Source organism: Metschnikowia bicuspidata, assembly GCF_001664035.1.
Source record: "Metschnikowia bicuspidata var. bicuspidata NRRL YB-4993 chromosome Unknown METBIscaffold_3, whole genome shotgun sequence".
Lineage (NCBI taxonomy): Eukaryota > Fungi > Ascomycota > Pichiomycetes > Serinales > Metschnikowiaceae > Metschnikowia > Metschnikowia bicuspidata.
Genome location: NW_017387733.1, coordinates 2408309 through 2422431, shown reverse-complemented (window position 1 = coordinate 2422431; position 14123 = coordinate 2408309). Strand labels below are relative to the sequence as shown.

The 14123-nt window shown below is 47.8% G+C and overlaps 9 protein-coding genes across 9 annotated transcripts; 5 read left to right on the top strand and 4 right to left on the bottom strand.

Annotated features, from left to right (window-relative positions):
• Window positions 1-195: 195 nt before the first annotated feature.
• TOM22 (Tom22p) lies at window positions 196-636 on the bottom strand (the record flags this gene model as incomplete). The annotated part of the gene is made up of 1 exon (XM_018858902.1): window positions 196-636. The coding sequence occupies one exon, from the start codon at window positions 634-636 to the stop codon at window positions 196-198; it is 441 nt and encodes a 146-aa protein (XP_018712207.1).
• Window positions 637-883: 247 nt separating this feature from the next.
• Window positions 884-3735, bottom strand: METBIDRAFT_32170 (uncharacterized protein). The gene has a single exon (XM_018855996.1). The coding sequence runs from the start codon at window positions 3672-3674 to the stop codon at window positions 1035-1037; it is 2640 nt and encodes an 879-aa protein (XP_018712206.1). The 5' UTR covers window positions 3675-3735; the 3' UTR covers window positions 884-1034.
• Window positions 3736-5017: 1282 nt separating this feature from the next.
• Window positions 5018-6993, top strand: METBIDRAFT_190742 (uncharacterized protein). Its single transcript, XM_018854839.1, has one exon. It carries the CDS (start codon window positions 5169-5171, stop codon window positions 6858-6860), a length of 1692 nt encoding a protein of 563 aa, XP_018712205.1. The 5' UTR covers window positions 5018-5168; the 3' UTR covers window positions 6861-6993.
• Window positions 6994-8434, top strand: METBIDRAFT_190743 (uncharacterized protein). Its single transcript, XM_018854840.1, has one exon. The coding sequence runs from the start codon at window positions 7127-7129 to the stop codon at window positions 8141-8143; it is 1017 nt and encodes a 338-aa protein (XP_018712204.1). The 5' UTR covers window positions 6994-7126; the 3' UTR covers window positions 8144-8434.
• A 290-nt stretch (window positions 8435-8724) lies between these two features.
• METBIDRAFT_41006 (uncharacterized protein) lies at window positions 8725-9603 on the top strand (the record flags this gene model as incomplete). Its single annotated transcript, XM_018857342.1, has 1 exon — window positions 8725-9603. One exon carries the CDS (start codon window positions 8725-8727, stop codon window positions 9601-9603), a length of 879 nt encoding a protein of 292 aa, XP_018712203.1.
• A 165-nt stretch (window positions 9604-9768) lies between these two features.
• Window positions 9769-12191, top strand: DSL1 (Dsl1p). Its single transcript, XM_018855995.1, has one exon. The coding sequence runs from the start codon at window positions 9826-9828 to the stop codon at window positions 12067-12069; it is 2244 nt and encodes a 747-aa protein (XP_018712202.1). The 5' UTR covers window positions 9769-9825; the 3' UTR covers window positions 12070-12191.
• Window positions 11802-12493, bottom strand: ATX1 (copper metallochaperone). The gene has a single exon (XM_018855994.1). The coding sequence runs from the start codon at window positions 12280-12282 to the stop codon at window positions 12091-12093; it is 192 nt and encodes a 63-aa protein (XP_018712201.1). The 5' UTR covers window positions 12283-12493; the 3' UTR covers window positions 11802-12090.
• On the bottom strand, window positions 12200-12907 carry METBIDRAFT_190779 (uncharacterized protein). Its single transcript, XM_018854842.1, has one exon. It carries the CDS (start codon window positions 12751-12753, stop codon window positions 12331-12333), a length of 423 nt encoding a protein of 140 aa, XP_018712200.1. The 5' UTR covers window positions 12754-12907; the 3' UTR covers window positions 12200-12330.
• Window positions 12895-14080, top strand: METBIDRAFT_190765 (uncharacterized protein). Its single transcript, XM_018854841.1, has 2 exons — window positions 12895-13052; window positions 13178-14080. The coding sequence occupies exons 1-2, from the start codon at window positions 13036-13038 to the stop codon at window positions 13995-13997; spliced, it is 837 nt and encodes a 278-aa protein (XP_018712199.1). The 5' UTR covers window positions 12895-13035; the 3' UTR covers window positions 13998-14080.
• Window positions 14081-14123: the final 43 nt, after the last annotated feature.

Here is a 14123-nt window from a genome sequence, read left to right as displayed (position 1 = left end):
TGGACGACCTCTACAAGGTTTGGTTCATAGCCTCGATATCCAAATAGAATCATCATCTTTCAACAAGTGGGACTTCCCTCTATTCATATATGTACAAGTCATGAAATACGTGAGATCTCGTTGCCTGGAAATGCCCAGCAACTGATAATCATTACATGATACAAATCATCCTTGAGCGCAATGTCTCTATATCCTTTAGGCAGAGGCCTTCTCACCGTTGAATGCACTCTCAGACCCTGGGGCCAACACTTCCTGGGCGGATTGCTGCAACGACATCTCCTTCTCCATTTCTTGTAATTGAGTCTCAGCTAAGATGGCCAAAGACAACGGCACACCTAACAACAAAATCGACGAAGTTACACCCCACAACAAAGAGCCACCTTTGCTGAATGCACATGTGGCAACGCTTTTGACGCTCTCAACGGCGCTGGCGATCTGTGTTCTCTGGGTGGGTGGTACGACATCTTTCAAAGCGACGATCCTATCATAGAGGGTCTCATTCTCGAGGTCAAAGTCGTCCTCGTAGTCAGAGTCAGATTCGGAATCTGAGTCGCTGTAGTTGTTGGCGCCAGGAGCTGGAGCCGTTTTCTCGAAGTTTGTGGCGGTCTCGTCGTCGACTTGAGTCAATTTAACCATTTTTGTTAGTTGCTATATGGAGTGAGAACCGACGCAGCCTGTGTCGCTCTACACCTGTAGCAAAGACTCGAAAATTTTATTGGTGCTTTGCACGACCACGAGTTTGTCCAGAGTGCGCCAATACCGGCCCAGGCTGCAAGCACAGGCGATTCGAATATCGATGATTCCGGTGAAAAGAGATTTCGCATTACACTTATATAAATTAATTCTGACTTTTCTGATAGTGGAATTGTAGAATCAATGGTATGTTTTCGGTCGAGCCGTGTTCTCAATTTGTCGCACATCCATCCGCGACGTCGTTGCCAGCCCATATGGATTCTGCTTTCGCTTCAATGTATTGCAGCCAGATAGCGTTCCCTCTCGGTATTTTCGTGCTTTTGCAGACTGTGACTAGGGCATCACAAATTATATTCCCCGACATCGTCATGCTTTGAGTCGTATCCCAAAGAGCGCATTTCGTGAGGATAGTATTTTACATTGTAGAACTGCAAAAATGACCTCAAGGAAATTTCTTGATCGAGCGAGTCTTTCAATTCGTTTTCCAAATCTTTACCACTAAGCCAGTTATCCTTCAACGAGAGCTTCATGTGCAAGTAAATAAGGGAAATCACATCCATATTGAGCGTCCTCCACTTACGCCCTTGGTATGGTGTAATTTTTTTGAAAATCTTGAGTATTGGTTTGCGAAGATCTTCATTGACATAGTTGAGAAGGATTATTTTGAGCCATTCAGTAGGTTTGGCCTCGTTAAAGGCGAGAACTCTTTGCAGAATATTCTTGATGAGAACCTTCTGTGTAACATTTAACAAGTTTGCCAAGATGAAACAAAAATCACGATTGAAGTCTGTGATGTCCACGATGCTCTTGTTTGTGCTGTCAAGCTTGTGAGGTAGCTTCCCAATTGGTGTTTTGTTGACCAAAATATATTTTCGATCGTCGAGGGCACGCTCTCCCAGGCATTCCTTGAAAAAACTAAGTTGTGGCAAATTGATTGCCGGATTAAGGAGTCTGTTTTGGGAGGATAAAATGTCATAAACTGGCATACCCTTGTTTTCTGTCGCAAAGTTCTGTAATGCAGAATTGTTAAAGCTGTCAGCCAAGAAATCAACAAAAACATCTAAAAATCGGGCATCGAAAAGCAAAGAGCTGAAATAGTAGGCCTTTAGTGGATGGCTTAATTTGAACCAGCGTAGGGTCAAAATTAAAATCGACGACACAGCCTTCAATGTAGTCTCTTTCGCTCGAAGTACATCTAATTGATGATATATCATACCAAATATTTTTTTGTTGGTACTATCCTCACCACCAAATCGCTCTGTGAAAGATGTTTCAGGATCTAACTCTTTTTCGAGGTCTCTTAAACTGACCTCAACCTTGCTTGTCTTTACCACATTGACCAAGACATCAACGAACCCACGCAAATGCCTCAATATTCGCTTATAGTAAATTTCTGTTCGGTTCAAAGAACGCAAAACAGATTCATATGCATCCACCGATTTCCCGGAATTTGCAGGCGGGAAATCGTTGTCAATTACCTTGGAATTACCGATATTACCACCTCTCTCTTCGAGTAAGTAAATATCGCGTTCACGGGATAAACGTTTCGTCAGGTAGCTTTCATAAACGCCTTCTTCAAACAATCTAGAAGCTTCGCTTATTGCCGTTGGAACTTTAAGACTATCCTCGTAAGGATAAACAAAAGGTAGTCCTTGATTCACATGATATAATTTCCTTACTTTCTCACCCCCCGACATGAACTCCGAAGGGGTTGTAGGGGGCGAGGGAACAGGAGTAGCTATGTGAATCGTGTTTCCTGGAAGTGCGCCGTATATTGAATGCAGCTTATTGGTTCTTGGAATATCTATCAGATTTAACAGTGAGTTAGAATACTGCTTGTATGCCATGAAAATCTCCTTTTCTTGTGCGAGAGAGAGCAGATCCAGAAGCAAAGTTGTAAGTTCACTCAAGTTATGATCGTTGGAGTCCACACCGGGCGACAAGTTGTCATGAGAGTCTTTTTTCATGGGATATTTATCCTGAAAATCTTCCTCAAAAGTGAAATATTCGACTGGGGTGCATGTCAAGTTTTTGTTCTCTTTGTTCTTTCGATCTCTGTTTTTCACATCGAACTTCTTTACAAGGTACTCATCGGTCAGTGATATGAGTTGTGAGCCTCCCAATTCCATAAGCAAGAGTTTCCATTGTAGCAAAAGACAGTTACGTATGCGGATCTGGGGATTTGGATAGATCTTCCACGTTTCACAAAGTTGAACAATCTTTGTAAGCAAGTCAACTTCATTCAAAATGCCTAGTTCCCGGTCAAAGGTCTCCCCTGACTTGAGAGCAACGTTGACGAGAAAGTAAAAGATAGTCATCAACTTCAAGTAGTTCGAAGAGAACCTCCTGGAGAAAGATTTGGCCGGTATTTCTCGGCCTATGGCTAGAATCTCACTTAAGGTCCGACCTAGTAGTTCTGCGATGATGGGAAAAGTTTTCAGACGCAAGATCAAAAGGCAATTAGAGGCTATCATCTCGAGCTGGGTCCGCTCCTTTGTAACATCGCCGTATTCTCCAAGTGCAGAATAGGTTAACAGATCAAGCCACGGAGACTGTTGCCATAGGTCTATAGATGCAACGCTTAGCGGTATGTCTAGATCAGGAACCAAAGGCTGAGCCTTTTTCAACGCGGTCAAGCCAATAACGCCGAAGTCAGAAGTCACAAACCACTGATCCAATTCCTGCGCGAGTTCGCCCAGGTCGGAGTATTCATAAAGCAAGTTGGGTTTGGTGTACAAGAATTGGTAAGATGTCGTGTTTGAGCGTTTGCTTGGGTGCGGGTTGCTTGGATCAGATGATGCCCAGTCGCCACCTTGGTAAATCTGGTTGGCTCTCTCATTCAACTTCTGTTGAAAGGACTCGTCTGAGAACTGGTTTGTGCCTGCATTGATGGATGGGTGGTCAATGAATTCATCCTCCAAACGGTCGATCAGAACGTTCTGGTCCTCCATACAGTCCATTGCCGGTGTCTCATTTTCCATGGTGCTATTTCCATGGATTTGAGGCTTTTCGAGGGACAAGTGTATGTACTAACGCGACTAGACCATGTATTGGGATCACGGCCCCATGCAAGCCAACTAGACAGGAAGGCAGGGGCGCTGCGAACCGAGCACACGGACCCGCACCTAGGGCCACCACTCCTGGGTTCACAACGCCGATGTTGCAACAGAGAAGTCATGTTCTTGGGGATTGCGGGTTCTTGATCCGGTTGCAATGAGATGCGGCTGGAATGGTTACTACTACGATGATCCCTAATGTTTTAGAAAGCTACTGCTCCATAAGGCACTGCCATTCAAGTATCTTAGTGCTTAATATATACAGTAAAGAAGATGGTGAGCAACAGTGGCAGCAAATAATATTTCCGCTTCCGGAAAAGCACCACTGCCGCATGGATTTTCAAGCCATCGTCGTATGCCAGTTCACAGCAATGCAAAGATTGCTTAACCAACTGTATGGGCTGTGGTACAGGGAAGGCCTGGGGGCTCTCAGATGCTGTATGACGTGATCTGTCGCGCAACTTCGAACCCACGCTGGACATCATCGTGAATAAGCTTCCCGTGCCCCGCGCTCAAAGCCAATTACGAATATTTGCACATTTGAGAATGCCTCCAAGCTTGCCAGTGATGCTTCTCGTTATGCTCCAGATTTTTTCACCCACGGGCCGTTGCACCCCCAGGCCCCAGGAAGAATAGAGTACGGGACTCCGGTTTTGGTGTGCGCAGGACCAGGCGTATTTTGAAATGGAGCAAACAAATGCTCGCCCAGCGCAAAAGCTACGTCACCATTTGTATGTGACTCGTCGTATACCAGCCCCCGCGCTGCGTGGGTAGTGCCGTTTGGGCGCTGCGGCGCCAGAGCATATATATTGCAAAATAGGGCGACCACTTGCGTGCTGCCAGGAGCGAAGGAATGACCAATGCATTGCCTGACTGTCCGGTGAAGACTACATTGCACTCACGATACGGGCGGTGTACTCAGAGCATTTTACTAATAAACAATCAAGACATAGCGGGAGCCATACGACAAACCAGCAAAGTTTTATTGGCGCCAGAAATTGGATGTTTAGCGTCTATCCATGGTGCAGGCTTGCGCGGGAACACGCGAGAATTCGCAAGCTCGATTGCTGTTCTCTTGCCACACCCCCCAAATGCCTCGAACATACCGTGCGGTTGATCCATTGCACATGCAGGCCTGCACACAACGGTACGCAGCGTGCATGGTATGTTCTAGCACCACCACAAGCCTGGGGTTCCCCATATATATACCAAGCCAGATCCCCAAGAAGCTCGGGTGACCTATTATTCCCCACCCCATAAATATCACATTTTTTATCAATTCTTTTCTCAAAAGGAATTGAACTTTACACAGAGAGAAACACACCACTCCTTACCCCTCACATCTTATCAAAAGAAGCTTGCTTCGTTTTTGATAACCCCTATTAAACTAAAAGGTCCCTTTGCTGCTCTTACCTCGCAATGTCCACTGAGAAAAAAGAATCGCCTCAATTCCAATCATACCTCAATAACGATGGTATTGACGACTTGACGCCCGCAACAAGAAAACACAGAGTGTCTTCGTTATCGTTGTCCGACTTGAATCAATGGCAGAACGGTTTGACCAAATTGTCGTCTTCCACGTCATTGAGCAAACAAGGTTCTCATGCGAACTTAAAAAAGGTTGACTCGTTGGCCAAATTGTCGAGAAACTCGTCCATCATCAAGAGGAAAAAGAAGTCTGTCATTGACCATCCCCGTGTCGCATCATATGCGTTCTGTTTTGACATTGACGGTGTGATTTTGAGAGGCCCCAACACCATTCCCCAGGCCGTCGATGCCATCAAGATGTTGAATGGAGAGAACAAATACAACATCAAGGTGCCATCAATTTACGTTACCAATGGTGGTGGAAAGCCCGAAAAAGTCAGGGCCGAGGACTTGTCTAAGAGATTGCAGACAGAAATCAAGATTGAGCAGATCATCCAGGGGCACACGCCAATGAGAGACTTGGTCCCTGTGTACGAAAACGTATTGGTTGTTGGTGGAGTGGGGAATGTCTGCAGACACGTGGCCGAGTCCTACGGATTCAAAAACGTGTTTACCCCATTGGATATCTTGAAGTGGAACCCTGCCGTGTCTCCGTATCACGATTTGACCGAAGAAGAGACGCAGTGCTGCAGACACGATGTGGATTTTTCCAAGACCACCATCGACGCCATTTTGGTGTTTGCCGACTCGAGAAATTGGGCTGCTGACCAGCAGATCATCTTGGAGTTGCTTTTATCGAAGAATGGTGTCATGGGCACAGAATCCAAAACATACGACGAGGGCCCAGAGATTTATTTCGCCCACTCGGACTTTATTTGGGCCACTAATTACAAGTTGAACAGATACGGCATGGGTGCCTTGCAGGTGTCTATTGCAGCGTTGTACAAGGAGCACACAGGTCACGAATTGAAGGTTCACAGATTTGGTAAACCACAAGCTGGTACTTTTAAGTTTGCCAACAAGATCTTGAGCAAGTGGAGAAAAGGAATGTTGGACGAGCACTTGAAGAAATTGAGCGTGAATGACCCCAACGCCGGCGACGCCGATATTTTGATTGGTGAGGATGGCGAAGAGTTCATCAACCAGGCGAAATTGGAGGCTGGAAATTATGAGGACGAGTACGAAGAAAACGACGGTAAGATCATCGAGAAGTTGGGTGAGTTGTCCGTGCAAGACAAGATCACATTGCAGATGCCACCCGCGTCTACCGTTTACTTTGTGGGTGACACGCCTGAGTCGGACATTAGATTTGCCAACTCGCACGACGACTCTTGGTTCTCAATCCTTGTCAAGACGGGTGTGTATCAAGAGGGCACAGTGCCAAAGTACAAGCCAAAGCATCTTTGTGACAACGTGTTGGAGGCAGTCAAGTTTGCCATTGAGAGAGAGCACGCCATGGAGTTGGCCGAGTGGAACGAGACAGCCACGGAGGAGGAGGGCTCTGCAAGCAGAGTGTCTTCGAAGATCAATTTCAATGACTTTGTTATGACCCCCAGCGAGAAGAAAGACCAGGAAGAGAAGGACAAGATCAAGAACATCAAGAATGTTGATGAGCACGAGTCTGTGGAGGTGCCCGATTTGCTTAGCGCCCAGCTCAACAAGTTCAAGGATGCTGGTGCCTAGATGATTGCAGCGCACATTTCATAAACCTGAATATAAAGTATAGACATCATATTTTCAAATTGCTGTATGCAACCATTCTGATGCTATCTGAGCTGCAGGGACATGAAGTAGATACCGCTATTAGACTGCGAGAATGATCGAGGGATAGCAAATACGTAGTGAGATGTCAGAGAACGGGAAAGAAGAGGAAGTTCTATGAGTCAGGAAATATTCCATGGATCTGATCCCCAGAAACGTAAACAACGCGAAAGTCCTAATGGTGGTCTATGAGTCGCGGTTCACCTACAGTTCGCAGACAACCCCAAACAACAATGAACGAGGAGAAAGGAATGTTTTCAGTCGAACTAGCAGAAGACACGTACAGGGCGAAGGTGGCCACATCTGCCCTCAAGCCCTCAGACCCGAGCTTGATCAAAGGCGATATTGCCTCGTTGAAGAGGTTCTGCTCCAAGCTCAAGTTCCAGTATTTGGAACAGGACACACGTGACAAGTTTGTAGCGGTTTTGTTTTCAGAACATGCCGAGAGCGTGAGCCAGAAAAACGTGGATGCGGTCGCCGGGGAAAATACAAGTGCCAAGGCGGAATTGAAGCAGCTCAAAAAAGAGCTTGCGGAACGAGTTGCGTTGAGCGAGTCTGTCGCAGAAGACGTGATATCCATCAACCAGAGATTGCAGACACGCAGAAAAGAGGCGGAATCGGCAAGCGCAGAGTTGGCTGCGTTGGAAAAGGAGTTCCATGCTCTAGTCAGCCTCCCGGAAAACGAGAGCTACAAGATGTTGTTTGATTTAAATAAGATGATCGATTCTCAAGATGTGCGTCCAGATGAGGCGATCCGCATCGCCGAGACCGATTTGAAGCAAGATCAAGTAATGTTCCATGACCTCCAACAACAGGAACAGGCACTTTTGGAAAAGGCCGCGCAGATGAACAGGCACACGGAAGAACTCCAGAATACACTTCTGCGGATGAAGACCGAATTGGAGCACTCCTCCAGAACCCCGAATGGGCACCCTGAACCCGAGCAGGTCCGCGCCCAGTGGCTGCGCGAGCTCAACTCGGTGCTTCATAAATTCACAGTGGCACCAGTCGAAATACGGCAGATTGGGGCAAACTATGTCCTTTTATGTGGGCGAGACGAGATTGTGTTCAGCAGCGACTTGAACATCGTGCTGGTGCTGAACCACGTGCTACGGAGTCTTGATGTCAACCAGGTGAACCATGTTTCTGGCGAACGAAAAGTGGAATATCTTCTGAGGGTGATCATGAAGGCATTTGCTGGCTGAGGTTATCGAGCGCGAGTACGGAGCATGCCGTGCCTCCTGTTTGCAAGTGATTGATGCCGCATACGCTTCATGGAACATTTGATGTCACTGCAAAGAACATGAAGATATCATAGAATCTCCAAGCTACTATGGGGACTCCAAGCTTCGGCAAAAATTCAAATTACGACAGAGACCCCAAGCTTCGACGGAAATCCCAAATTACGATAGAGACCCCAAGCTTCCACTGAGATCTCATGCCATCACGAGGAATGTCCCACTAACCATGGAGAATACCGGAATGACACACTTTATTATGCACCGTGCGTCGGGCGAGTGTCACGTGACACGACTGGCTCATTCAGAGTGATCTTCGAGAGACCAACCAGTCAAGGAAAAAGAAGTCGAAAGCAGCCGCTCGCATGCACTCGTTTCTTCTCAAATCTTTCCAGCTCGCCCGTTGAGGTTTATTGCACATCAACCTTCCAGCATCATATCATAGATTCGCCGGGGCCGCGGCCCTGGGGCGTGAACCTGTACGCAGACAGGCCCATGGTGGGGAAGCGTTCTGAGCCATTCAGCAGGTCACCTCTCCTCACACTATAATGGCAGCATCAACTACAACCGTCACAGAACCGCAAAAGACAGCAACGTCACAATTATCCAGCGTCCCTCTGCATAGTGCACGAGGCCAAACAGAAGTGGTCAATGACCTCATCAAGATCATCGAGCTGGAGTTCAACAAAGGTAATCGTACGGTCACCGAGGAAAAATACGCTGCTTTCTTGAAGCTTCGGGACCTCCAGAAACCACAGCAGAGACAAGAAAAGCCCGGTCCGCCCACTTTGCCAACCCCACTTTATCCCACCATATTCCAGAAATTTCAGCCTCCGCAGAAAAGTCTCCAGAAAAAGGAAAACAGAGTCCCTCTCCGCCAAAAGAACCAGTCCTGGAGTTTCAAGTACATCGAAACCACACTTATTGCCGTGCTAGAAGCAATTGCAAGTATCCTTGACAACCTCCATCTCCTCTCGAAAATGCCGATGTTCCCCAAGAGCCTCGTTCATGTATTGAACCACACAAACCGGATCTGGGTGCTCATCCTAGTGTTTTTGATCCGAAAAACCATCTCGCAACTTCTCAATGTGCGTAGGAAAGAACGCAAAGTTGCCAGTGAGTTGGCAATCTTGAAAAGCAATGCCAACTCGAAATTGTTGGAGCAAGGCTCAAGAAATGAGGAGAGTAACATTTTTCGCAGGTACGAAAAGGTGCTCAAGGACTTGAAGTTTGACAAGACAATGTTGAAGATCGAGCTTTTGGGAAACATCCTTGACTTGGCCTTCAATGTGATTGAGTTGTATGCCTTGCCTGTGCCAGCGTGGTTCATGAGCATCTTGAATATGGCCAGCATAGCCATGACTGTCTACAGAATGAACAAGGACGATGAATACATTGACGACGACGTCAGTGAGGATTTGATTTAGTCCGTTTTCTGGATAGCTGCATAAACTAATAGTCATTGCAATTCACGTCTCGGGTCTAGAATAGCATAGCATTTTATTTCGTAATATTAACACCCATGTGCTCACAAGAATGCGCGTGGAGATGTGCGCGTAGTCTGAACGGTCCCATATATACATCTGTTGTCTCACAGATTATAGTAGCAGTAAACCCCAAATTGACCTGTTTCTTTGCAAATTTCCGAAATGTCTTTTACCGTCGAGTTGGCTAACAAGGAGAGCGAGCTCGCGCATGTGGAAGAAGCGATTGCTGACTTGGTAAGTGGAATATGTGTGCTGGACTTGGCCAACGATCCAGCCTTGGTACTTCCTGATGCCAAGACACCTTCAAAAAACGAAAAAGATATGCATCCTTCAACCATTTACGATTTGAATGCAAAACTCAAGGACATTGAGCTAGCCAGTGGTCAGCTCAACGAATTATGGGTTGTCAAGAACTTATTAAGGGAGATCGAAGTGGCCCTAGATTCTGTTTCCGGCGACGACACCTCTTGCGATCGAGAAGATCTCCTCAGCATCATTGCAAATTTGGAAAAACTCCATGGAAAGGTGTCGAAATTGTCGCAATCGAATTTGACCATCGCTGCCTCAATGAAGGTAGAATACGAGAGATATTTACATGATTTTAGCGCAACCTTGGTTCATATCTTTCACAGGTTCATACCCGAAAGCCCAGGTCCCATTTTTACTGTGCATCGCAAAATAGGCGACTCAAATACATCTTTGGGATTCGAGGAATTTGTCGATGCAGCCAGTAAGTTTGACACCTTGAATCCTCCCGGAGAGGTACCGGAGATATTGAACTCGCTCAAATCAGATTGGGCCAGACTCATTTTGGAGCCATTGATTTCAGAACATTGCACTCTTCAACTTTCGCATTCGGAAAGCGAAACGCAGACTTTGGAAATGTCCTTGATTGATTCCTTATCTCAGTTTTCCATGGACTCGTTTCTTCATTCTCTCCAGTGCTTTGTCCGTTTCATCAACACGACCAACCTCCAGTCGTTCAAGAACTCTTTTTCCACAAAGATATCCAACAGCTTGGCAGACGTTATCTCAAGAAACATCCGCTCCTTCACCGAACATGGTGAAAGACTCACACCGGAACTCATGCTGACACTCGAGCTCTTATCAACCTCTGGATGGAATGTTCCTCTCAGAAACATATTCATGGCTCATAGTGACATTCATGAGACATTAAAAGATCTCCACCTCAACTGGATTACTGACAAATACATTGACGAATTGAGATCCGTCTTCACGGACCTGCACTTTGACGAAGACTTACAAAATCAGAGAATCGTCACACAACAGATTGAGATCCAGACCCCAATATCAGTCCCACATGAACCAATTCCACGAAAAAACTCTGAACCTTTGAATGCTTTGTCTACGGACAACGTATCCGAGGAATTAGAGTGGGATGACAATTGGGGCTCAGACGACGAGGAAGAGCTTGAGAAGGCGACGGGTGCCTCGGTGAAAAGTGATGCGTGGGATGAAAACTGGGATGACGGCTGGAGCGATGATGGTGCCGAACAATCTGAGACAGCTTCAAGCTTGCCTCAATCAGCCCCTGAACCTAGAACACAGCCAAAGACTTCTTCACAAGAGACAAATATTACACCGAATCCCCAGAGTCACATTGAAACGCACACGTTTGTTGTGAGTGCTATACCCGAGAAGCTCTCCCGATTGCTTGCGAGCTTTGAAGAGGAAACCGGAGGTGCTGACCCAAGAATTCTTGCTGACACAATTATTTCTCTAGCCCTCATCTCGTATCCTCCTGTATCACAACTGTTCTTGGTGTTGAATGATTTGAGAAGCGTAGAAGGCCAAACGCTGTATTTAAGAGAATGCATTGAGACGGAGTGGCGCCTTTTTCGCCAGAGCTTCTCAAACGATGTCTCTAAGGTTTTGATGAAGCCAGGCCTGATGGACTGTGAACGTGAGGATGACAATTTGGGAAGCGAAAGCAGTTTTGATAGCATTTCTCAACTTGGAACTATGCTTGAGGGATTGACTAATAGCCAGTTGCAGTACACCAACTCCCACGAGCTCAAACTGTTCGTCTTGCAAGTGCTCAACCTCGTCAACAACATTGTATTGCAGAAGATTTTGCGATGTGATGAAATCACTGAATACCGGTCTGAAGAGTTTACCCGGTATTTGGAGAACCTACAGCTAATGGAGGCCGGCGTGTTAGCCAAGTTCGGCGAGGACATTGCCGTGCTTGCAACTACAAACAAGATCATGCAAACAAAGTTTCTCATCAACAATCACTTGAAAAGCATCATGGAGTATTTCTACCAGGGCGAGTTGTACGATTTTTCCACCGAGGAATTAGTGGGCGTGATCAAAAGCGTGTTTATTCCAAGCGACTTGCGGCAGAACTGTCTCGACGAAATCATTGACGTGAGGAACAGCTGAGGGAGTCTATGAGCACAAGATCTAACTAATGGTTTTGCCGCCGTTGACTTTCTTGCCGGTTTTGGAGATGGCCCCCAAAACGGTCTCGTAGTCGAGCGAATCTTCGGTGGTCACATCCACGGTCTGCGAAGCCAAATCGACTTTCGACTCAGTGACGCCCTGCAATCTGCCCAATGCCTTCAGCACAGCATTGGAGCACCCGGCGCAAGTCATTGTGACATCAAATTGGTAATGATGAGGCATTCTGTTATGGTTAGAGGGTCAAAGATCTGCCGCATCAGGCAAAATCCGGCAGTTCGAGAAGATGCCTCGGCCCGAAACGCGGGCGCGGCACATGAGCAATTTAATTGTGATTTTACAGGTGGTAAGGCGGAAGGCTCGCGCCATGCTTTGATGAGATTGAAAGTTGCATTGGGAGAAAAAGACCAAAAATGCCAGAAAAAAAAGATCAAAGAATGGAAGAAAAATTGAAGACACAACGAACAAGAGGTAAAGAGTACACGGCGAAAGCAGCCAAGGGAGAAGGGCTGAGTGTAAATTAAGCATGACAAACGACCCACAATAGGAGCTCGCTGGGAGACAAGGAAGAGGAGTCGGGGCCGATTTGGTGGACTTGAAAGTGCAGTTGCAAGGTGAGTTTTCCAGGCAATAATACTGTATTTTTCGCCAGTGCTCCAGGTGCATTTTGCCTGGGAATGGCTTATCTAGAGCCACCAGAGGAGGTCGAGCCCTTGTCCACAGTGATCATGCGCGCGTCGTCACGTGCGCCGCTGGTCCTGTCTATCGAGCAGACGTCCTTATCGTGGTCACTCACATGCAAGCTCTTTATTACCTACTTATCGGTGTACTCAAAAGCCTACATCAAAAAGCCAGACACATCAACAAACACTTGTCTCCCGTGCCGAAAAAGCTCTGAGCTGCTCCATTGGAAAGTGAACTCTAGGACGTGCTACTAAATTTGCAGAGATGTTTGGCATCTTCAAGTATGTGCTATGCTAAAGGGAGACCCGAAGGAGAGGTCCAACATGCTGCGGTTCTGGGCCATGACAGTGGTCCCCAGCTTCAGAACGCATTGTTTTCCTGCGCGGCGTCTACTAACAGATTCTAGCTTACTTATTGGGTCCGTCTATCCAGTCATTGCCTCATTCAAGGCATACGACAGCTACTCACGCCTCGCCACAAAGACCGGTGCCACAACGTTCACGGTCAAAGGCGTGTCGATCCCGTTGGGCACCATATTGAGAAAAGCCACGGCTGCCGAGGCGCAGATCGAGGAGGACACCTTGAACTACCGCTTGCTCAGCGTGCAAATGTGGTTGATATACTGGATAGTGAACGCCACCGTGCGTGCGGCCGAAACCGTGCTACATCTCGCATGGCTCCCTCTTTACTCGATCGTCCGCTGTATGTTCTCCCTCTGGCTCGTAGCGCCCATCATGGTGAGCAGTGCCAGGCTCAAGAGCTCGCAGGTGATGTCGTTCAACGATGTCCAGCAAGAGTGGGCCGACTTTTCCAGCCAGGGCTGCGGGTTGGTGTATTTCAGATACTTAAGGCCCTTTTTCGACAAGCACGCGGGCTTGTTGAGCCAGCTCAGCGCAGAGCCGCTCTTGGCGTATATCAGTGGGCTGGTGGTGCTTCCGTTGGCGCAGCGGGCCGGGTTCTGGGCTCTTGCGCGCGGCGCGCTGCAACCGTCGGCCGGGTACGCGGAGACGATAGCTGGGTATACGGGGTTCTCCTGGCCGGGCCGGGGCAGGGCCGGGCCCGAAGCCAAGACCGCGGCCTTGGAGGATATCTCCGACTATGACGTGGTAGATCGGCCTGGCGGCACCGAGGAGCCTGCGGCGAGACAGCGTGCCGCGGGCCAGGCGGAGCCCCCGGCGGCGTCGGCGGGCCAGGCGCCGCAGCACCGGCAGCCGTGGTTCTGGTAGCGCGTGGCATCGACGTTTCCCGGCAGTGGGGTGCGGAGTCTTTATGGAACCTATATAAGCTGAATTCAAACCCAGTCCCATCCTAGGCGGTGCCGGCGGAGCCCGCGGGTCTAGAGGTCGGGCCGG